This window comes from Hermetia illucens, chromosome 2, assembly GCF_905115235.1.
Source record: "Hermetia illucens chromosome 2, iHerIll2.2.curated.20191125, whole genome shotgun sequence".
Classification (NCBI taxonomy): Eukaryota; Metazoa; Arthropoda; class Insecta; order Diptera; family Stratiomyidae; genus Hermetia; species Hermetia illucens.
Window position 1 is genome coordinate 137,625,485 of NC_051850.1, and position 22,774 is coordinate 137,648,258.

General features: G+C 42.2%; 2 protein-coding genes across 2 annotated transcripts; both read left to right on the forward strand.

The window, feature by feature from the left end:
- Positions 1–8,118: 8,118 nt before the first annotated feature.
- LOC119648303 (cuticle protein 16.5-like) lies at positions 8,119–8,824 on the forward strand. The gene is made up of 2 exons (XM_038049968.1): positions 8,119–8,223; positions 8,357–8,824. The coding sequence occupies exons 1-2, from the start codon at positions 8,212–8,214 to the stop codon at positions 8,750–8,752; spliced, it is 408 nt and encodes a 135-aa protein (XP_037905896.1). The 5' UTR covers positions 8,119–8,211; the 3' UTR covers positions 8,753–8,824.
- A 10,253-nt stretch (positions 8,825–19,077) lies between these two features.
- LOC119648304 (cuticle protein 16.5-like) lies at positions 19,078–19,645 on the forward strand. Its single transcript, XM_038049969.1, has 2 exons — positions 19,078–19,153; positions 19,263–19,645. The coding sequence occupies exons 1-2, from the start codon at positions 19,142–19,144 to the stop codon at positions 19,638–19,640; spliced, it is 390 nt and encodes a 129-aa protein (XP_037905897.1). The 5' UTR covers positions 19,078–19,141; the 3' UTR covers positions 19,641–19,645.
- Positions 19,646–22,774: the final 3,129 nt, after the last annotated feature.

Below are 22,774 nucleotides of genomic sequence, written 5' to 3' on the forward strand. Positions count from 1 at the left end.
ATTCATAACCTAATTTGCCAATGTCTGACAGCATTGATCCGAGATGTTTAAATCGGTCAATTCTGGGCAGATCACTGCCAGTAACAAAATTTCAAAAATTCAGTTTTATTCGGATTCAATTTGAGCCCATCTTGAAACAGACGATCATTCCAGTTTTGAGCAAGTTGTGCGCGTTCAGCTTTGCTATGAGACGCTAGCGAAAGCGGCCATTAGCAGAAAATAATGTCTAGGGCGCTGGACGTTGGATGTTGCGTGTGACAGTGTCAATAGCAAGAACAAAGAGGAGTAGCAAGAGGGCGTTTCCTTGATGAACAAGGACAGAGACACACACGGTTTGAGCTTTACTTTTCGGATCTAGGAGGAGCGCGAGTTCTTTAGGATTCTAGGTGTTGCTGTAGAGCATACTATGATATATCAGTTTGTGTTGGCACACGGTCAAACGTGTGAAGCGGGCGATGCTTCTTACGGTGTTTCTCCATGAGTAGCCGCGCAGCGTGTATTGACTCAATAGTTCCGCTGTTTGCTCCCGCGAATATAAATTAGAGGAGGTTTAGGGTATTGGTTCTTTATTAGACTCCTTTGAGAAAATTTGGAATCTGTTTTCATTGAATCTATCAACTTCGGTAAATTTCGAGACTTTTTTAGTATTACCGATATTGGATAATGTTGAGGTAGCGATTAATGCCAGTCTGCTTGGTCGTAGCTGACATAGAAGTACATGTTTCAGGGTTACGATTGTTACCATGAAACTCATTCGGTTGGGTCTACCACGGGTTCAAGCTGTTTCAAGCTATTATTCTCTCAATGAACTTGCCCTAAGTATATTGAATGATTCAAATGCTCGACGTTACTATACAAATGTAGTTGGATCAGGCGTTTCTTTTTTTAACGGATTATATTTAAATTTAAATCTTTCAGTTTGGACGAGAAATAGTTCTTATTCAGGAGGAAAGAAGGTAAGTTGGCATTCAGCGGAACTCTAACCCACCTGGTCGTTATTCTGCTCCCGAAGTGGAAAAATGTTTTGATTTATGAACTTCGCTCGGAAAACAGTACACTGACCAGCTGCCCATGAGGACAGCGAATAGGGAAACATCGTTGGGTCGTCTAATATCTATCATATGCATACCAATTATTAGGTATAGCGTGAAGATTGTTTTTGGTGTATTGACCTTTAATAGGGATTTTATTATAAACTTTAAATTTGACCATGGGAATTCCCGCAATTACTGCCTTATTTTTAATCCACTTTATTACGACACGTGAATGCCAGAATATTGAATTTGCTACTGCACTTGTATGCGCAATGTAAATGTTCACAAGATACATGCAATTACTCACCCAAAGTCCATTAAAGTTGAATTTATTAGAAAACAATTCGGCAACGGTAAGTTGAGTAAATTCGATGGCGTAGGTGTGTGATATGAATTTTGATGGAGATACGTAGAAGACAAAGAATTCTCAATGAAATCCATTATGAGTATGCATACCAGCTTATTGCTCATTCGTACCATGTATGCTCCCATCTGATATCGCACCATGCTTGGTATCGTAACGTGTTAACTCCACAAGGTTTTTAGGAGACAGTTCACTCTCGTTTATGCTGATTGGAAGATAAGAATATGTTATTAGTATGTGAGGTTGAAAGCAATTTCTTATTGTTACATTATAAATCACAATTTCCAGCAACTCAGTGGCCATTATCAACTATTTCCTAATTTTAATGCACAGCTACTGAAGTACTCCTCTTGTTTGGTATCTACCGCTATTTATCTTATTCTATACTGTGATAGTTTCCCGTCGGACTAATGGTGCAGAGTGACTTAATTTGGTCCTGCGATCTATTTTTACTACAGCAAACAATCTGGATACAGGCATATTAACTCATATCTGCAGCTGAAATGAAGACAGGAATTTCGTGAAAAGCTCAAAACGAACCTATTTCATATTTCGTCTTCCGCTTTGCTTCTATTCTTCCAGTACTGAAAAATTTAATAAACCATTTTCAGACCGATTTGTCACTAGGAAAAAGTGCGGGGGACACTTGTTGAATGCATGCCCCTTTTGAGTGTGTGTGAAATAAACTAGTATAGTATGTCACCATGAAGGACTTACCAACTGTTTCCGTCATATATAAATGAATTCCAGAAAACTGAAAACGAATACTGAGTCTCCTGGTATTGAATCCAGCAAGCCTTTCTTTAACCACTTCCGAAAATTGTTAGGCATTTCTAATCGTCCTATTGCACCCCTATTTAATCCGCTTTATAGTAACATAATATATTGCACGATACTGAAAAGTTTGCTGTAAATGATACTATTATTAGGAAAAATATAGTAGATAAAACTTAAGTTTTCATAACAATTGGAATTTAGAATAAGTCAATAATATGGTACGCAAATGAGGAACATTTGAATGATAAAATGAAATCGTGACTTACCGAATCCCGAGTTTATGCTGTAAAAATGGAAAATCGTTTTCAGTTCGGTTTCATAGTTTATTGCCTATGATTCGTGAACATCAGATGTGATCCGAAGGATGCCCATTGACCGAAATTGCGTGCGCTGCATCTTGGTGCGTCCGTTTTGACTTTTTTTCTGATTTTTCTTGTAACGGAAAGAGCTCCCCGCCCGGAATTTCGCAGAAAGTAAAAGTGCAGATTCGCGTAGTTTTCCACTCTCGAGAGTGTGCAGCGGGAAAAGATACGCCTTCTCCTGAGTTGATTGCTGTGTTGTTCTATGCTCAAGAGGATCCGATCTCGGCTCCGTCCAGGACCAGGGCAACTACCAGTAGTGCGAACTTGATACTTGTGCATTGATCTCAGAAGAAATCACAGTAACGGAAGGACTCGCGAGGAACCGTTCAGCCCTCTAATCTTATGCAACTGTGTCGCATCCGCTAAGACCCGGGATTACACACTTTGGCTTGTTAGTCACTGAAAATAGGTTTTTAAATGTGTTTCGTGCTTACTTCACCTTGTAAAGGAACTCCACAAAGAAGCGCCAAACAAAAAGAAACATCCCTCGAGGGTGTAACCAGATTGAAATATCCAAGTTGGAGAATTAACAAATTGAAGTGTTTTCATGTGAAATTTATTACAGTCAACAGAAAAGGCCAGAAGTAACTATAGGGACTTTTAGAATAATATTTGGGTTATCAAAGTCATCTTTAGTTGTTTTTTTTATTGTATATAGATTTGAATGGAATTCTTCAGATTCTTTTAAGCAACGTTTTCACTGTATTTTATTATTTTATCCCATTATTTCAGTATCGCATGTAGGAAATTATTGTAAAAAAAATGTGATCAGACACATCTCTGGGTGAGGTATTTTATGCTTTTCATTAATCATTTATCTTTTAATTTTAATAGCAATATTTCCGTCTAACAACGAGACCAAATGTACCAACTGGTCCTCCAGGTTGGGGGTTAGGTAGGGCTGACAACCCTACACGAAAAACCGATGTTACGAAGCCACGGAAGGAGCCTCGGACAGGATGAATTTTATAACGATGAAACCGGCAACGACAAGGGATTCATGATTTGCGCATTTTCTCAAGGAACGTGCGCTCCCTGTACAGACCGAATGCTGCTCAGCAGCTAGTTCATACCCTGCCCCAATATAAGGCTGATGGAACAGCGTTGCAAGAGATGGGATGGGCAGGGACCGGGTTCCTGGAGAAGAGTCACTACACCATATATTATAGCGCCCATCCAGTAAACCATGTGCTCGGAGTAGGTTTCTTAGTTAGCCAAAAACCTGCTGTTATCGGCTTTGAAAATATAAGCGAAACGCTATGCACTCTGCGTTGGGGAAGAATTATAAGCCTCATAAACGTTCACGCCCCTACAGAGGAAACTGCAGAGTCGGAGAAGGATATCTTCTATGAGACAGTTGAGTGGACCCTCGAAGCCTGTCCCAAGTATGATATCAAAATTATACTTCAAGATTTCAACAGTTGAGTAGGGACGAAGCATGTATTATGGCGATACGTTGACTCCCATAGCTTATATAGAGATACCAATGATAACGGAGTGCGGATTATTCAGTTAACAGTATTACACGAAATGGTTGTTGGAAATACTTGCTTTGCATGGAAAGCGGTGCACAAAAATACGTGCGCCTCTTCAGACGGGACCACTTTCAACAAAATTGACCACGTGCTGATTGAACGCCGCCACCTTTCAGCCGTGATGAATGTCAGAACATATAGGGGGGCCAATATAGACTCGGATCACTATCCCGTTGGCATAGTGCTCCGAGCTGGAATTACGACACCTCCTACAATCCCCTCTAACAATCAGGTGTGAGTGAATACCAAAGGTATTCACAACACAGCCCTCCGTAACACCTATAAGGGCGAAATGGATGCCGCAATAACCTCAGTCAACAGAGATCGTGGAGATGAAGCAACAATTTATCATTGATACGGCCACAAACAGACTTGCCCCAGTTGCAAGAAAAGTGATTAAATATGCAGGCGACCAATTACACCAAGCGGTTCATCAACTGATGCTTAAAGTATGGGACAGCGAATCAATGCCTGACGATTGGCAACGCGTTATTATCTGTCTCATAGATAAAAAGGTAGATATCACACAGTGCAGCAATTATAGAGGTATCACGTTGCTGAGTATCATCTATAAGATATTCTCCGCTATCTTGTTAGGCCGGATAGCCCCATACGCCCAGAACGTCATTGGCCCATTCTAAAGAACCGTCACTCCAGGCAAATCAGGAACAGATCAGATTTTCTCTGTGCGACAAGCGATGGAAAAGCTGTTGGAATATCATCTTTTCATCGACATGCCTGAGACGAAACGATGGCGTAGGCCAGGATGCCAGGCAGCTTTGAGGAATATCGAATTTGTGGACCTCGGCTTCTTTTGGGTCCTGTATTATGACGGATGTTCGATAAAACCAGTACAATGCTAGCTTGGTGACCGCATTTGTACTTGTTAAGCTCAGAAAATTGCGAGAGAATACCGAAACGAAACGGATACGGATCGTCCCTCAAACAGAAGCCGAGTTATGTTTGCTTCTTGCACTAATTGCATTAACATCCTTCGGAAGGGAATGTTCTACGCAGAACAGGTTTTGTGGAGAAACCAATAAGTAAACCTTCTCATCCAGATTTTTTTTCATTTTATTATTGGTCGCGCTTTTCATACGCTGATAACATCAACAGATTAGGGCGGAGCGTACACTGAGGAGATCTTCACAACTTTACTAAATAACTGTACAGCTGTCACAAGTTGCATTTTACATCTTCAATTTTCTGTTTTTGCTCACAAGTTGCATTTTTCGTCTTCAATTTTCTGTTTTTGTTCATGTCTGATATCCTCTTTAACGAAATTTGTAGTTCGCCTTTATGGCTTTCTGACTGAGATGTGTTGCATGGTATGACCATGGATTTTCGCGTTTGTGGATCTCATGACGTCGCTTTTTGATATAAGGCATATGTTTATCTTCTCAGTATTAAGAATGAATGCTAAATGCTGTGGGTGCTGTTGCTGTCCATTTGCGAGGTCTTCCTTGACATAGCGGTGGTTACATTTCCTCATCTGTATCAGTGTAGTGTATGTAACCACCGGGGTGCACACAACGCCCACCGGCGGACTGTCAGTACTTCGGCCTGTTCATTTCCTATATATTCCAATCATCGTGAAGTCAGAAGGCGACACTTTTGAACGTATTACCTAGACTATTCAGCCTGGAGGATGTCGGCCTTAGTGACGCATTGGTTGTCGGTCAGAATAACTATGTAAGTGGGGTCCAAATCATGTCCCAACCATTGATATGCCTAAGCATGGAATAGAGTAGCGTATGCTGGACTTGGCTGCACTGTGCATATCTAAGAATAGTCTTCATGCGACTAAACAGAAGAATATTGTATCATAATCTCGCAAGATACCGCAGGTCTTCTACTCTACCCTTGCTAAGAAGCCCAGAACAAAAATTTCACTTAAAGCTAGATTTACGTCTAGCTTAGTTTGTCGGGAATCTCCAGCCCTGCGACAGCTCCTCTAGGATGTTACTAGGCCGTAGACTTCGCGACTCAGAACCCAGACGTATGGAGTCTGAAAACACTGCACACCACATCATATTTAATATAAATGTCCACATTAAAGATTTTCTCCAAGCAGGGCTGCTGAACGCAAGTAACAGGTAACCCTGCAGCTGTTGGGGCCTATTGAGAGTTCAATCGTATTTTTTACTCAGTACCGGTCACCACATAATTGAATAAAGGGCTTCTCTACCGTATGGGCGAGATGGCCGTAGGTGTGTTGATGAGCGGATCACAAACTACCTTATATTATCCAATGAAACCTTCCTTCCTGTATGGGTTGCCTAGAACTACATACAGGGGAAATACGGAGAGAGGGTGAAAGCTTCTAAGAAGATTGCGAGGAGAATTCAAGTGCATGACCAGAAAGCGGTACAAATGGTGCATAGGGGTTTATGGCAACCATATAACTTAAAAAGCTTGAAAATTGCACATGAGAATCTTTCCATTATATACATCATAATTTCATTCATTGCATTGACACCTGCTTTTATTATATTTGAACACTAATGGCTCGGCCTAACTTGTCATATCATTTAGATTTAAAGGAGCACCAAGCAATTCTAAATGCCTTATCCGACCCATTTGTTATCGCTTCGATAATATACGCCTCCGCATGCATCTATGCTTTCAATTTGAGTCAGAATTCAAGGAAATTGCTGAAATTGGAGGAGTCAACTCGCCTGTTTTGTGGTTGTTACTATAACTTGTCGCTAGGAAATTTTTGTATCCCCATTTTGATTTATCCTTTGGATGACTGAATATTGGTTAGCAGAGAAAAGGAAATTTTTCCATTTTAGCTTGACTTGAAAACAAGTCTGGTTCCATTTTTATATTGTTTCCCAAATTAATCCTACATTTTTTTAATCAGGTCCAAATAGCTAATAATTAGTAAATCTATGAAAATAAGAAGCAAAAGCAACAATCAAATAAATATATCCCTGGCTTCTACTCTATTTTATTTTATTTCTAGCAAGAACCTCAGATTTCTATGGAAATGCTTTCCATATACTCGTCTTTTCATGATTTGATAACTTTTTACATTTTAATGCCCGTTAACAGTTCGCCTTCGTACAATTTTGGTTTTTGTATAATTGAATCATAACAATATTTCTGGAAATCGAGATGAATGTTTGTTATTTCCCCAACAAAACTTAATACAAGTTAGTCACTGCTGTAAGAGAAATTCTTGTCTAGGCTGGAAAAAATGTATTACCTTCGACATTGGGTGTAGATATGTATCTTTTCCAATAAAAATTTGTTCAATTAAAATATATAATGTATGTATTATTATATTTGCCTCTCAGTTGTTTTGCTTGGGCAAATAAATATCTGTTCCTCTAATAAGATTCCTTGATAGGAATACTTGAAATTCCAAAACCAACAAGCTCCCAACGATAATGAAATTCGGCCCAATTTTAAAAAACTCTATTATTCAAATGGAGTATCTTCGAACACGTTCAAAAACAAATAAATCAACTTTTTCCCACGCAAATTAGATTACAAATGTTTTGAAAGTACGTACACATGTTCGAACACAAGTTTCAATGTCACACGTAGCGGCTGACTAAAAGGCGACCAGAGAAAAGTAATAGATGCAAATGGTTTCCGATAGATAAAGAAGCCACTTATTGAACTATTATCAGCCAGCTTGTGGGGCAGCCATTACTTAGTCATCTAAACAATTCAACGATTACGGCCATAAATAGATCAACGCATAAATCATTGTTCGAAGGCGCATATCCTCCTTAGAGTCAATTTGCGATGACCTTATTTTTGCATAATGTCCGAGCACTTCTACCGTATGTGAGCGTATTATGGAAGCGCTTTATACGGAAAAATCCGTGCAACTTTTTAATGTACCATGAGTGCAAGTAATTTCTCAACAAACATTTCATTGTTTGATAACGGCAGCAAATGCGGTAATATAAGGTAAGTCCCAATATGCCATATGAATTTCAATTATCGGATCTTCTGAAATGGCTTTTTGCGAAATGAATCCGTCGAACGCAAAGAAATCGAAGAATCGGTTCACTTCGAATGCAGTTTGCTTTCGGTATAAATATGAGACTCGCCAATTTGTTAGACATATTCGTTCAAGCGTCTTATTCAGATCAACACAAAAAACCTTAAACCTAAACAACATGTTCAAGTCAGTAAGTACATAGAGAAAGGATAATGTCTGGGAGTTACAGATAAATCCAATGTGACAGATTTAAAAAATTAGAAAGTTTAATTGATGGTAGTCTTATCGTTTTCCTAAATTTAATCATTTTTTTGTTATTCCAGATCATTGTTCTTGCCGCCATTGTCGCTTGCGCCTTTGGAAAACCATCAGGACTCGTTGCCCCAGTAGCATACAGTGCTCCAGTTGTAGCTGCCTCCCCAGCTGTTGTCACTGCTTCCAGCTCCCAAGTTGTCGCTCGTAACTACAATGGAATTGCTGCTCCTTTGGTTGCTGCTGCTGCCCCAGTCGCCTATGCCGCTCCAGCTGCCTATGCCGCCCCAGCTGCTCTAGCTGCTCCTCTTGCCGCTGCTCCATTGGCTTACAGTGCTCCAGCTATTGCTGCTCCACTTGCTTACTCAGCTCCAGCTTTGGCTGCAGCCGCTCCACTCACATACGCTGCCCGCTATGCTACAGGATTTGCTCCAGCCGCATATGCAGCTGCCCCAGCTTTGTGGTAATTTACCAGAACAAAGACTGATTTGTGGTTGTCATTTTTTTGTGATGATTAAAGAATAATTGAAAACAATAGAGTAATTACTATTTAACTTATGTTTAATGTTTAAAAACATGAAACTAATTTGGATGGGTGAAATAATTGAAGAATTGGATGGAGATTCAGGTAAGTGTCGTACTTACAGCACCAGCTTCTGCCGCTTCCATGGTGCAGGAAAGATATCCTCGGACATGCACGTTTCGAACAGCTCCGCGAACATATCCGATCTACATTTGAGTCGCTCTGTTGTCACCTATTCGACTGCAGATTTCCAGCAGCTTGTCCCTGGTGACTGGTGGAATCAGCGTGACATTCAGAGGGCGCTGCACAAATAACCCCTGGATTATTTTCAACAAGAGTATAGGGCACGTGATCTGCGGAGAAGATTGGCCTCAGAATCGTCCTGTCACTATTTTATAGGCGCTACGGCTTTATGTCCGCTTCCGAACAGAGCTCCTTAAAACATTCCCTCTTACTCCACTAGACGGTCAGCTGGAGGTTCTTGCGGGCTTCCCTATAGGCATGCTCCTTTTGCCCACGACCGATCCTACCTATTGCCCTTTGGGCTGTTCGTCTGGCTCTGTGTCAAATCCATCGAAGGCTAACAAATTGATTATTCCACCAACAATTCGGTCTTCTGATGGAGAACAAGCATCTCCCAGGCATCGACGCGTCACATGCTTTAGAGATGCTTTGTGTGACATGGAGAACTCTATCCATGGAGGTGCCTGCTTTGCTAGGCAGGTCTAACCACACCTCCATGAATGTTTGCTCATCCATCGCTTTTGCAGACCTTCCTGGTGTTCTTTTGGATTTCGGCTTCCGGGGTGTGATCTCCTGCCTTGTGGCTTCGTGCTTAGTTCAAAGGTGATTGCCTGGCGGTCGCGGTAGGTGAAGTCCTCGCTAACTTGCCAAGACATGTCACATGCCAGCGCAGGGCTCACAAAAGCCAGATCTACAATTGAACCAGTTCCCCCTTTCCGATAAGTGTTTACATCATCTTCGTTGACCAGAACTATATCCAACTGGGCGAATGCTTCTTATAAGCACAGCCCCGCTGGGTACGTCTCTCTCCTATCCGACTCGATGGCTCACGCATTAAAGTCACCGGCTATTACCTTTGGACTTCTTCGACTTCTTCGCCTTGCGTCGTGAACAAAATCGTATAACAGGTCTCCTCTGGATGTTATCTCTTTGAGATCCTTTCACTCTATATAGATCTCATGTTTTTGGGAACGAACCGCGACATTCTCTCCAAGTGAGTTTATAACTTGGTTACGAAAGCCGTCAGTTGTTCCCACGCTGGATTTTTCCAACTCAAACATGAGATCCCCTTTCTGGGTCCTCCGGATTTTAGTGACATTTCCGCCTAGGTCTTTTTGGTCGGGATCTGATTTGACTTTTCAGTATCTTAGTTAGGGTTCAGTATCTGCGTTAGGTTTCCTTGGCTGGAGATTACAATTGCCTCCGCGCGAATTCGCACCTTTTATTTCTTGTTCCTTTTTTGTTCATGGCCTTAATCAAACTACCGTTCTTATTTTCCTTCGGTTTCGCTTCGCTAGCCGACATTCCTACTTTGGGCCCTTCTGAACTTTTAGTTCCATTTATTGGACTGATCAAGATCCCTTTTGTCCTCTTCAGTGCCCGTTGATTCCCCAATGCTTCCCCCTCTTTGTCTCGCACTCTCTTACTTGACCGAAGCTCGATGACCTAGTGCTTTGGTGTCACTTGGGTCGCCTGTGACAATGTTGGGGCTGGGATGTCCGACTTTTCTCTACGCTTTCTTTCTTTTTATTTTCGCGACCTAAATACCCTGATGGCTCTCACCATGTTCTTAATGGCTTGATGCACGTTGTGCTTATTATTGATGAATTCGAGCAGCTGAACTATTTTAGTCCCAAGCTGCATAAAAAGTAGTTCTTCTGGGTGAGGGCTCTGTTCACGGTAAGTCTTTGCCAGATTACTCCTTTTACAGACTCCTTCACTTTTTCAATTGCTAAGCTTCATGAGCTTCCTCTTTTTCTGGCTTTGCTATTGGAGGAGATCCTAAAATTGATAAGCTTCTCCTGAATGATCTATTTGCTGTTTCTGGCTTGGCCAGCTGTTCCCTTTTATCACATCATTCTTTACCTTTGCAGTTAGCGTTCTTGGCAGAGTTGTGCTTCATTTAAACACCTCCTTATAATCTAAAACACTTGTAGTATTAGATGTTACGGTGGCCAAGTTGCCCACTACCGAGGCACTGCGGTCGAGGGATATCGACGGTCCGGAGCCCGCTTGGTCACTCTCAAAAGCGGGCGGTATTGGGGTTCTGAACCTCTGCACCGTAACTTTACTCCTTCTCAATTCGTCCATGCTGATTTAATTTTCTAGGTTTCCTTCTCATAGCCATTTTGGTCCACATACCAGAGATGAGCAAGCACTAACCCATGCAAAGCCAAAAAAGAAACGTGTATGATCACATATTTACACATCAATAGATATGCCCTAATCCGCCACCTGGGGTCGCACCTAATGGGAGATCTGGCAACTCCTTAATAATCGTTGGAGCAACAATCCATATTGGATCAGGGCCTTGAAGTGTGTTAGAGCACTTCATTCAAGACCGTAACGGTACACTATAGTAGACTGTAGGAGACAATGTGGTCAGCATTGCGCTGACAACTCCCTACAGGCGCGAAATGATCGTCTCCACTTGAAAGGGTTTTACCAAGAGAATTTGAAGCTGTTCCCCTCCATTAACAAATCTCGGGTCCTCGTATACACTCAGGACAGAAGAGAGAATCGTCATGTCCAAAACGATGTAAATACCTGCAGTATGCATCATGCTCAATTAGAAACTGGGTCAAGTGGACATCTCCATGGCTGCGCATAATCCCAAGATGGATAATTGGAATCATTCTGTGCGTCCACCTCCCTTTGAGAAAATTGTCCCACCGTTCTTGCCACACCCAGATTGTGCGCGCTCTCTCTTCTAGTCGTTGATCTTCGGCATTATGGTCACTGCATGCTTTCAAACTGTGCAGTGTTTGCTTCCCCCCGGCCAAAATATCAATGGGGACCATTCCCGCGACTACGAAAGCTGCTTCGTCTAATGTTGGCATTACGCTGAGTTGAAAGCATTCCTCACGACGAACGTGCTGCTAATGTATTTTTTAGTATCGCCCTGCCACTATATACCTACAATTGCTTCCTCTCCCAGATTGACTATTGCGTTGATACCGTCCACTGTTGATCGGCCGGCGTGAAAACCATATTGTTGTGTGGAGATGCCTCCTGCTTCCTCTACAATTGGGAACAACCTGTTGCAACTTTCCCACAGTGTCCTGCAAACAAATGAGACAATACGACGATGGCTCTCCAGGTGGTTTACCACTCTTTGGTAGCAGCACCCTCATTTGCCTTTTCCACTGAGTCGGGAAAGTGCCCTCTCCCAAGCAGGTAATAAAATTGGAAATGAACCACTCCCGCCTTACTTGAATCGTAACCTTCAAAGCCATCTTCGGTAGTCCGTCCAGAGTGGATGGTTTTTTAGCTTCTATCTTTTCGGAAGCAATGGTAAGCTCATCCTCTGTTATACTTGGGATATTCTTTGCGGGATGCTCTCTTTAGAGTGCAATAGTGAATTTGTTTTGCTGTGGGAATAGAATAGTCACTTTCCTTTGCAACAAAACTGCGCATTTTATCTGCGGGGTCCTGCACCCTTTCAACTTAGACATTACCGCTCTATAGGCTCCTCCCCATGCCTTTATGTCGGCCTCTTCGCAGAGTTCTTTAAAGGAATTCCATTTACTTTCACAGATCGCCTTTCGCAGCTCTCTTCGACTAGTTTCGTAGCTCGCCGTTCTCTTTACAATTTTCTGCTCACCATTTGCGGGCTGGTAATGTCTTTTCGCTTCTCCTTATATATCTCAGTGAACATTTCCGCGTCAAACATCTTCGCACTCCACTAGTTCGTCCGGCATGACTTTAAGTTCTTCGGGTGCTCCATTCTCCTTGTCTGCATTATACTAAACAGTATAGCTTGATGAGAATAGTGTTGGCTAACTCGCCAGGTAATGTCCCTCATCAACGGACTGCTTACGAAGGTAATATCTCCCACCGAACCTATCCTCTCTTTCCGGAAGGTGTAGATACTTCCGGAATCAGCAAAAACAATGTGCAGCGAAGAAAAAGCTTCCCACAATATAAACCCCCTGTTGTTAGAGACCTTGCTTCCCCACTCAGTAGATCATGCGTTGAAGTCTCCCACGATGACAATAGTGGATCATACATTCGCGTCTAAAGCCTCATATTCCACGCTTGTTGCACTTGACGTAGCATAGTAATTATAGACATGAACACCGTTAATTTTAGTTCTTATGAACACATTACCAAGCGTTGCGGTTATCCCTTCGAACGGGAATCGTCCTGTCACTCAAATTTCTCACTTTTCACTTCCACTGTTACTTCAAATTTAATTCAAGATATATTAAACATAAATACAGTACGATCTATATCTAAATGAAACCATCGTGCACCCAAATATATAATATATGGAATTACAAAATAGAAAGCAAAGAGCAATAAGAGACGTTGAGATTGGAGAAAGGATAGGAGGTTCCTAGTACGGATATTTTTTAACTGGGGTCTAGATAAACTAGAAGTTGTGCGCACCGACAGTGTTGAATATACCTCATTAAATCTATAAATAGTTTGGTGCTGATTTTCTTTAAGCAAAGAAGTATGTCTAGATTGACTGTGTGGTACATTTTTTTTGTGATCCGCATACAACAGGTAAGGGATGTCAGACAACACACAAGATAAGTCGGAATTGAAAATGTTAAATAGAAGAGGACCTAAATGAAAACCCTCTTGGATCGATCTCCTTGAAACTTAACGAATTGAGTTCGATCCAGAAGATAGGATTGAAACCAACTGAGTAAGGGACCCAATATACAGAAGTTACGTAATTTGCTCAATAGAACATGTTGGTCAACCCGGTTGAAGCCTTACTGAAATCTGTATAGATAGCGTCCACTTGGGGTGCTTTTTCCAATTCCCAGAGGACGTTAGAAACTATTATAGAATGATGAGATTCCTGGGGGTCGACCTATTTGTTCGAAATCCATGTTTTTGTTCGTTGAGAAGAGGATCAATGACAGGAGTGAGTTTATCATAGATCAGTTTCTCGAATAGTTTAGGGATAACTAACAAGATACCAACACCTCGGCCATTTTCGCTATTTCACTCTTAAGGATGGGTGTGAGATGAGAGGACTTCCACATGGATGAAAAATGCCCATTGAGAGTGATTTGTTAAAGATCAAATGCATAGTAGTCAAGTGGTCTATGTACTGCGAAGAAAATTAGGGAGGGATTAGATCGGGGCCAGGACATTTGTTCGCGTCGACTTCCTGAATAGCTTTGCACGGATAATGGGTAAAAAATATGTCACCAATAAACGATGCCGGAATCGTATCAGCCAACGTGGCAGGCTGTGGGATAAGAGGTGGGCAAAAAGTACTTTGAAAGTGATCAGCAAATAACTCACATATTTCCTGTAGGCGGAAAGAAGTTATCCCCTCTCTAAACATGGAAGTAGGGAGGCCGGTCTTCCGTTTTATATTGACGAACTCAAAAAAATTGTTAGGATCTTTGATGATTTTTCCACCCACTGACCACCCATTAACATATGACTCAAATGCTTCGTGGAATTTTATGGTGAATTCCTTGGAAGTTGTATCATGCCCTTAAGATCCTCGCTGTAACTATTTTTGATAACTTTGTGGAGATTATTCCGTTTACTCCTAAGATGTCTTAAATTACTATCAAGCCAGAGTTCCGACAGTCTATTCCATTTCTTTATCTTTGGCACATAATAGTTGATGGCGTGAAAGATCATCTTGTAGAACGATGCTACAGAGCCATCTAGATCCAAAACTAAAAGGGAATTGGTTCATGGTTTTCAAAAATTTTTAACGCCCTCACAGTCAGCATTTTATTATTGTACGAACGGATAAGGGGGGGATCCGAGGAGGTGAGTTAAACTGTAAGAGCGGCGTGATGGGGAGAGTTTGGGAAAATGTTCTCGGCATCAATAGTTGGACTATCCACTTCGTCGTAAACATTGGTAAAGATTAAATCAAGCCATTTACCGTTTTGATTTGGAGTAAGAATAACTTTCTGTATATCATTGCCACAAAATGCACTTATGAGAGTGAAGTCAATGGGATTAAGACAGTTGACAGGGATTAGGCAGCTGTCATTTTCATCGAAAATGAACCTAATTTTCGGACGGTTGAAGTCACCAGACACAATTATCCAATAATCCTCTCCTAATGCAATTGCGATGGAAGAAATTATATCAATGACCTCAATATAAGTAGCTTCGTCAGATCAGAGAGGAACGTAGACAATTCCGATATAAAGATAATGTTTTCCTAGGAAGACGCTTGCAAATTTCCATTCAAAAGAGAAAATATTAATGTTAATTGAGAACAACCTCACCAGGTAGAGAATTGTGAATTGTGATGAGAACACCGTCTCGCCTGGAAACACAGGTAGAAGCATAATTACGGTCAACTCTATAAATTGACCAATTGTCGTCCAGGATTTCTTCGCCTTTATATGAGCCATTCAACCAAGTCTCGGTAATCGCAATTACATTAAAATGGCAAGGTTTTCATCATCATCATCAACGGCGCAACAACCGGTATCCGGTCTAGGCCTGCCTTAATAAGGAACTCCAGATATCCCGGTTTTGCGCCGAGGTCCACCAATTCGATATCCCTAAAAGCTGTCTGGCGTCCTGACCTACGCCATCGCTCCATCTTAGGAAGGGTCTGCCTCGTCTTCTTTTTCTACCATAGATATTGCCCTTATAGACTTTCCGGGTGGGATCATTCTCCCCCATACGGATTAAGTGACCCGCCCACCGTAACCTATTGAGCCGGATTTTATCCACAACCGGACGGCTACGGAATCGTCCATCCTCATGCAGGGGGCCGAAAATTCTTCGGAGGATTCTTCTCTCGAACCCGGCCAAGAGTTCTCAATTCTTCTTGCTAAGAACTCTAGTTTCCGAGGAATACATGAGGACTGGCAAGATCATAGTTTTGTACAGTAACGAGTACAATGGGCCAACACGGCCTGAGTGCTCAGAAGCTGTAGCTTCTCCCCCACCATACACACACACCCACTTGTACAGTAAGAGCTTTGACCCTATGGTAAGACGTTTCGAGCGGAACAGTTTTTGTAAGCTGAAGTGCGCTCTGTTGGCTGCCAACAACCGTGCGCGGATTTCATCATCGTAGTAGTTATCGGTTGTGATTTTCGACCCTAGATAGGAGAAATTGCCAACGGTCTCCAAGTTGTATTCTCCTATCCTTATTCTTCTTCGTGTTTGACCAGTGCGGTTTGATGTTGTTGGTTGATTCGTCTTCGGTGCTGACGTTGCCACCATATATTTGGTCTTGCCTTCATTGATGTGCAGCCCAAGATCACCGCCTGCTCGATCTGGATAAAGGCAGTTTGTACATCTCGGGTGGTTCTTCCCATGATGTCGATATCGTCAGCATAGGCCAGTAGTTTTGTGGACTTAAAGAGGATCGTACCTCTTGCATTTACCTCAGTATCACGGATCACTTTCTCGAGGGCCAGGTTAAAGAGGACGCATGATAGAGCATCCCCTTGTCGTAGACCGTTGTTGATGTCGAATGGTCTTGAGAGTGATCCTGCTGCTTTTATCTGGCCTCGCACATTGGTCAGGGTCAGCCTAGTCAGTCTTATTAATTTCGTCGGGATACCGAATTCTCTCATGGCCGGGTACAGTTTTACCCTGGCTATGCTATCATAGGCGGCTTTAAAGTCGATGAACAGATGGTGCAACTGTTCTCCATATTCCAACAGTTTTTCCATCGCTTGCCACAGAGAGAAAATCTGATCTGTTGCTGATTTGCCTGGAGTAGAGCCTTTTTGGTATGGGCCAATGATGTTCTGAGCGTATGGGGCTATCCGGCCTAGCAAGATAGCGGAGAATATCTTATAGATGGTACTCAGCAACATGATACCTCTATAATTGCTGCACTGTGTGATATCTCCCTTTTTATGTATGAGACAGATAATGCCTCGTTGCCAATCGTCAGGCATTGATTTGCTGTCCCATACCTTGAGCACAAGTTGATGAACCACTTGGTGTAACTGGTCGCCTCCATATTTAACCAATTCGTCTGTAATTCCATCGGCTCCTGGCGACTTATGATTTTTTAGCCGATGAATTACACGGACGGTTTCTCCTAAACTTGATGGTGGGAGTATTTGTCCGTCGTCTTCAGTTGGCGCGACCTCCAACTCGGCGATGTTTTGGTTGTTCAGTAGCTCATCAAAGTACTCAACCCATCCCTCTAATATGCCCATTCTGTCGGAAATCAGATTTCCCTTTTTGTCTCGGCAGGATGAGCATCGAGGTGTATAAGGCTTCATCCTGCTGACTTATTGGTAAAACTTCCGCGCCTGGTGTGGTTGCTCCCTGTACTTTTCTAGTTCACAGACTTGTTGGTTTTCCCAGGCTTCCTTTTTCCGTCTGTAAAGTCGCTTCTCCGCTCGACGGAGTTCGTGATAAGTCTCTGCGCGTGCCCGCGTTCTTTGAGAATGCAACATTACTCGGTATGCGGCATTCTTCCGTTCCGTTGCTAGCTTACAGTCATCGTCAAACCAGCCGTTCCGACTCCTTTTGCGGCTGAGGCCAAGTATGTTTGTGGCCGTATCCGTGATAACGTTCTTCAGGTGATTGTGAAGATCACTTGTTGATGCTTCATCTCCAGGTCCTCAACGTTTTGCGTCGAAGAAAAGTTGATATACTTTATCTCTCAAGCCACTGCAGTTGAGGTATAGGAACATAGGAGTCATATGGGGAGTATTTCTTAGGGATCTCGGGGGAACTTTGTCATTAGAAATAATACTTCTTTTGGCTCTCGCGCAATTTTTGCTATGCTTTGAGTTCGCAAAGGAAGTATAAGAAGATGATGGTTCTTTTCCGGGCCAATGTCAACACCTTTTTTGTAACGCACATTCAGAAGACAACTCCTAAATATTCTGTTGATCGCGATATATCGGTTCTAATTAGATGTTTGCAGCCGGTTAGTCGAAACCCAACTAACTTTGTGGCAGCCCCTGTGCTCGAAAAGTGTACCGCCCATGATGGCGATGACGAGCCAGTAAAAATTGCCGAAGCTTACATACCTTTCGCAATTGATGTGACCATCACATGTCTTCATCGCATATCCATGCAGGGTGATTTCAGAATTCACCTTGGCATTCAGATTACCCAAGGAACAAGCTATGCGAATCGCATGCGTTCTTAATCCTTCAATGCTAATCCCGTGCTACCTTTTGTAAAAACTGCGCTATTCAGATGCTCGAATTCCTCGGTGCTCTCTGAAGGGCTCGCCACTTGAGGTATAAAAGATTTGCAGGGTTGGTTTTCTGTGAGTAGTTTCTTGAAATTAGTGCAGACGTTTTAAACTCCCCATTTGCCTTCTTCGCAACGAATGTCCAACATACTATTATATAATATCTGGATTGAATAATACTTCATTATGATATGATCATATGATATGGTGATAAAATCGAATGAATGTCTTTTTAAACGCGCATTAGAAGTTTCTACTGGTGCATGATCAGTATTTCCTGTTCACAATTTAGTAGAGTAAAGTACATCCACATAGCCAGACTGTTCTTAAGTTTCACTATGATCATAGTTAACGCTGTGCAAACGATAAGCGCACAGCAGTGAAACAAGCACAAGAACAACACAGAGACTCATGACTGGTATTTAAACCCAGAGCAGCTACGTTGAGGTCCTGATGCTCCAACGCATCCTCCAAAGAAGCACTTAAGCTGCTCTTACTTTAAGGAAAACATATTCACTGTAAGACAGAGATGAGTCAATTTGAGAGTGCGCCTATGTTTTTCTTCATTTAATTTCAAGGGCCGACGGGTTTGTTTCCCAAATAACAAGAAAATAATGGAACTGCAAGGTACTTAGCAAAAGATTCGCACATTCAGGTTCAATAAGTTCTTGCAATAATGCATAACACTATTTTGTGCCCCAGTTTCAAAACGGTTCGACTATTTTCAACAACCTAAAAATATACTCGTATAAGTTTGAAATGTGGAATGAATTTCAATTGCCAGATCATCTGAAAGAGTCTTTTTGCGAAACCAGTCAGGCGAACGCAAAGAAATCGAAGAATCGGTTCACTTTGAATGCAATTAGTATTCGATATAAATAGGGGGCCCATCAATTAAGTGAACATAGTCGTTCAAGCGTCTTATTCAGATCAACACAAAAAAAAACCTTACACCTAAACAACATGTTCAAGTCAGTAAGTACAAAGAGAAAAGGATAATGTCTGGGAGTTACAGATAAATCCAATGTTGAACTAAATCTCTTATGGTTTTCCTGAATTTAATAATTTTTTTGTCATTCCACAGATCATTGTTCTTGTTGCCATTGTCGCTTGCGCCTTTGGAAAACCATCAGGACTCGTTGCCCCACTAGCATACAGTGCTCCAGTTGTAGCTGCCGCCCCAGCTGTTGTCACTGCTTCCAGCTCCCAAGTTGTCGCTCGTAACTACAATGGAATTGCCGCTCCCTTAGTTGCTGCTGCTGCCCCAGTTGCCTATGCCGCCCCAGCCGCTGTAGCCGCTCCTTTCGCCGCTGCTCCATTGGCTTACAGTGCTCCAGCTCTTGCCGCTCCACTTGCTTATTCAGCCCCAGCTTTGGCTGCAGCCGCTCCACTCACCTATGCTGCCCGCTATGCTGCAGGATTTGCACCAGCCGCATATGCAGCTGCCCCAGCTTTGTGGTAATTTAACAGAACAAAGACTGATTTGTTGTTGTCAAATTTTTTGTGATGATTAAATGGTAATTTGATAAAAAAATTCGAAATTGGCTTCTCCATTATTGTTTTTTAAGTTTAGAGAATCAACTTTTTTCTAGTGCTTGAACTACTAATAGAAAGAAGGTAGTGCATCATTACATTTCATAATCGCCATGACAAACGACACCATGGACATCACACGATCGCATATAATTTTTAAAATAAGGAACCTCTGCGCAATCGCCATGATCAACGAAAATATGCGTAAAATTGTTTCACCGGCAATTTTCGAGATAATTTCTCAATATATCCGAACCAAAGTTCACGGCACTTTGGTAGTAGAAGTTTTTGGCATGTATGTGGGAAAGTTCAAGGTTGTAAAAGGTAATGAAGACCAAAATTGAAGGTCATGAAGGTTCCTTGAACACCATGACACTTTTAAGTTGATTTCTGGCTTCAGGGAAACCATATTCCAACTTGTTTAGAAAAACAAAGTAAGTCATTAAAGGTAGCTTCCGAGCTGTATTGAACCGCAAGTTGGGGCGCTGTTCATTGCTTTTATAGTCGGCCAACACTCAGAACCGTATAGGTTGACTGGACTTAAATCCCTCAGTTCTGGGAAGATACTGCCACTGGCAGTAGTAGCGCCTATTCGATCAGGCACGGAAGAAGACCACACACGATCTTCCCGCCTTTGAACAAATAGTTCTAGACCAGCTTTGTCGTGAGACGCCACGACAACATTTTAGGCATAAAGCAATGGGTAGAGCGCTGAACGTTGAGTATCCCTGTCACTCGTGACAAGAACAAAGATGAGTGGCAAAAAGGCGGTTACATAATGGAAACTGATGGAGACGCGAAGCAATTTTATATGAATAACTGCGCAACGTATATTGTGTTAGTAGTACCGCACTTCTTGACAAACGGGCTTGGTTCACTGTGGGTTGGATGATATCACGAATGTGCCTGTCAAGAATGCGTACAAAGCATCTACATGGTATATAATAACAACAACAAGGAAAAGATTAATAATTAGAGCATTCGGCTGGACTGGCTTTTTCTCACATTGGTGTGCGGCTGTGCCTTCTACCAGTCAGATCGTATTCTACCTTGCTCGTTAGCATCATTGGAAAACTCACTGACAGGTGAAATTGAACCAAATTTTTGGAATGCTCGCCAAAGTGATACCTAATCAAATTCTTTCGTTGAACTCTCTTAGAGAGGTTAGAGGTTTCTGTAAATCGCCCTCGTCGTCCCAAATCCCCTCCGCACAGTTTATCGTTAAGATATTTATAAAAAACAACTCCGGTAAAAGCGATCGCTCTCTTTCTTCTCCAGCTCACAATGCTATATTCTTACCAATTAGCTAGCGTTTTATTGTGGAGAAATTTATGATAGTGGCGTTCTTATGGTTTTGTTGAAAACTGTCAGTCCTTTTTTCAGTTCTATGAGGAGGTGGGAATCTTCAAAAGGCACTGGCCTGGACATATCCGTGTATAGGAGTTTTACTCACGAAAACCACTAACTACATGATGGGCCGGAATAAAAATCTTCGACATGGATTTCCGTATTAGATTTCAATTTGCGAATGGAATGCACTCTTCACGTCCAGGGTCACTATCGTGCAACATTTGCTTTTGTACTTTCCGTGAATTGCGTCTTCGGCCAAGACAATAACCAATTTGATGGCATCAGCGGTTGATCTTGCTTTACGGAACCCATAGTGCGGAACTGAAAGGCCCTCAACAGCCCGGAGTAATCTATTAAAGATTACCCGCTCTAACAGTGTCCAGAAAACATGATGGTCTTTATGAGAATGGTTCATCTGGAGGTTTACTAGACCTAGGCAGCAGTACCAGTACCTTCCGCTTTCATGCCGCATGAAATTCCTCCTCTGATATGGATGCTTCGAACAACTCGGTGAACATGTCTAGTCTGGATTTCATGGCGAGCTTAAGGAATTTATATCTATTCTGCCGCAGATTTCCACCAACTCGTCTCTGATGACTGGTAACAGCTTCACATTTAGAGGTCGATGGAAGCTTTCAGTACTCTCCTCTTGCTATATATAATAATTTTTAACAACCGGGTAGGGCACGCGATCTGCGGAGATTAAGGGGTTTTGAATCGCCCCATCACGATTCTGTAGGCGTGGGTTTACGTCCGCTTCTGCACAGAGCTCCTTAAAGCATTCCCTCCTGCTCCGTTGGATGGTCAGCTAGAGAGTTTTGCGGGATTCCTTATAGGCGCGATCTTTTTGCCGCTGAACGATTATACGCATCGCCCTTTAAACCGCTCGTCTGGTTCGATGAAAGGCTAATCGAAGGCTGGTCAGTTCACTATTCCACCAGTAATTTGGTCTTCTACTGGGTAATGAGCACCTCCTAGACATGGACGCGTCATATGCTTCGGAAGTGCATTGGGCCTCATGGACAGCCGTTTCTGTATAGGTGCCTGCTTTATTAGGTTTGTTTAGCCATATCTCTATGAAAGTCTGCTCTTTCAATGCTTTTACAGGCCAGCCTTACTTCTTTTTTGGCTTTTGGGCATGATGATTTTCTGCTCTCTGATTCCACGAGTAGCTCAAAGAAAATGGCCTGGTGATCGCTGTGGGTGTAATACTCGCTGACGCACCAGAGCATGCCACGCGCCAGCGCAGGGCTAACAAAGGTTAGGCATCCGTTACGATATCAGATGAAATACTGCAATACTATATTTTTTTATTTTGAAAATTTACTGGACGTTTACGGAGATTCGTAAAAATTATTGTGATATAGGTTTTAGTAGAAATCTTCATACGGAGAAATTTGGTAGCAACCCTACTATTATTAATAAAGGTATGGTATGTAAAAGTTGTGTGTCCGTATAGCTGAGCGGTTAGAGCACAAGGCTGTCGTACTGGTAGCAGTGGGATTTTTATCGTGATTTGATGTCGGATGCCAGTCGACTCAGCTGTGAATTAGTACCTAAGTCAAATCAGGGTAATAATCTCGTTCGAGCGCAATGCTAACCACATTGCCTCCTCCTCTGATCTTAAATATCGAATATATTCAACGTGTAAACACGACGAGCTATATATAAGTGGAACCATCGTATAGGCAAATATTCTTACGTAGAAAATCA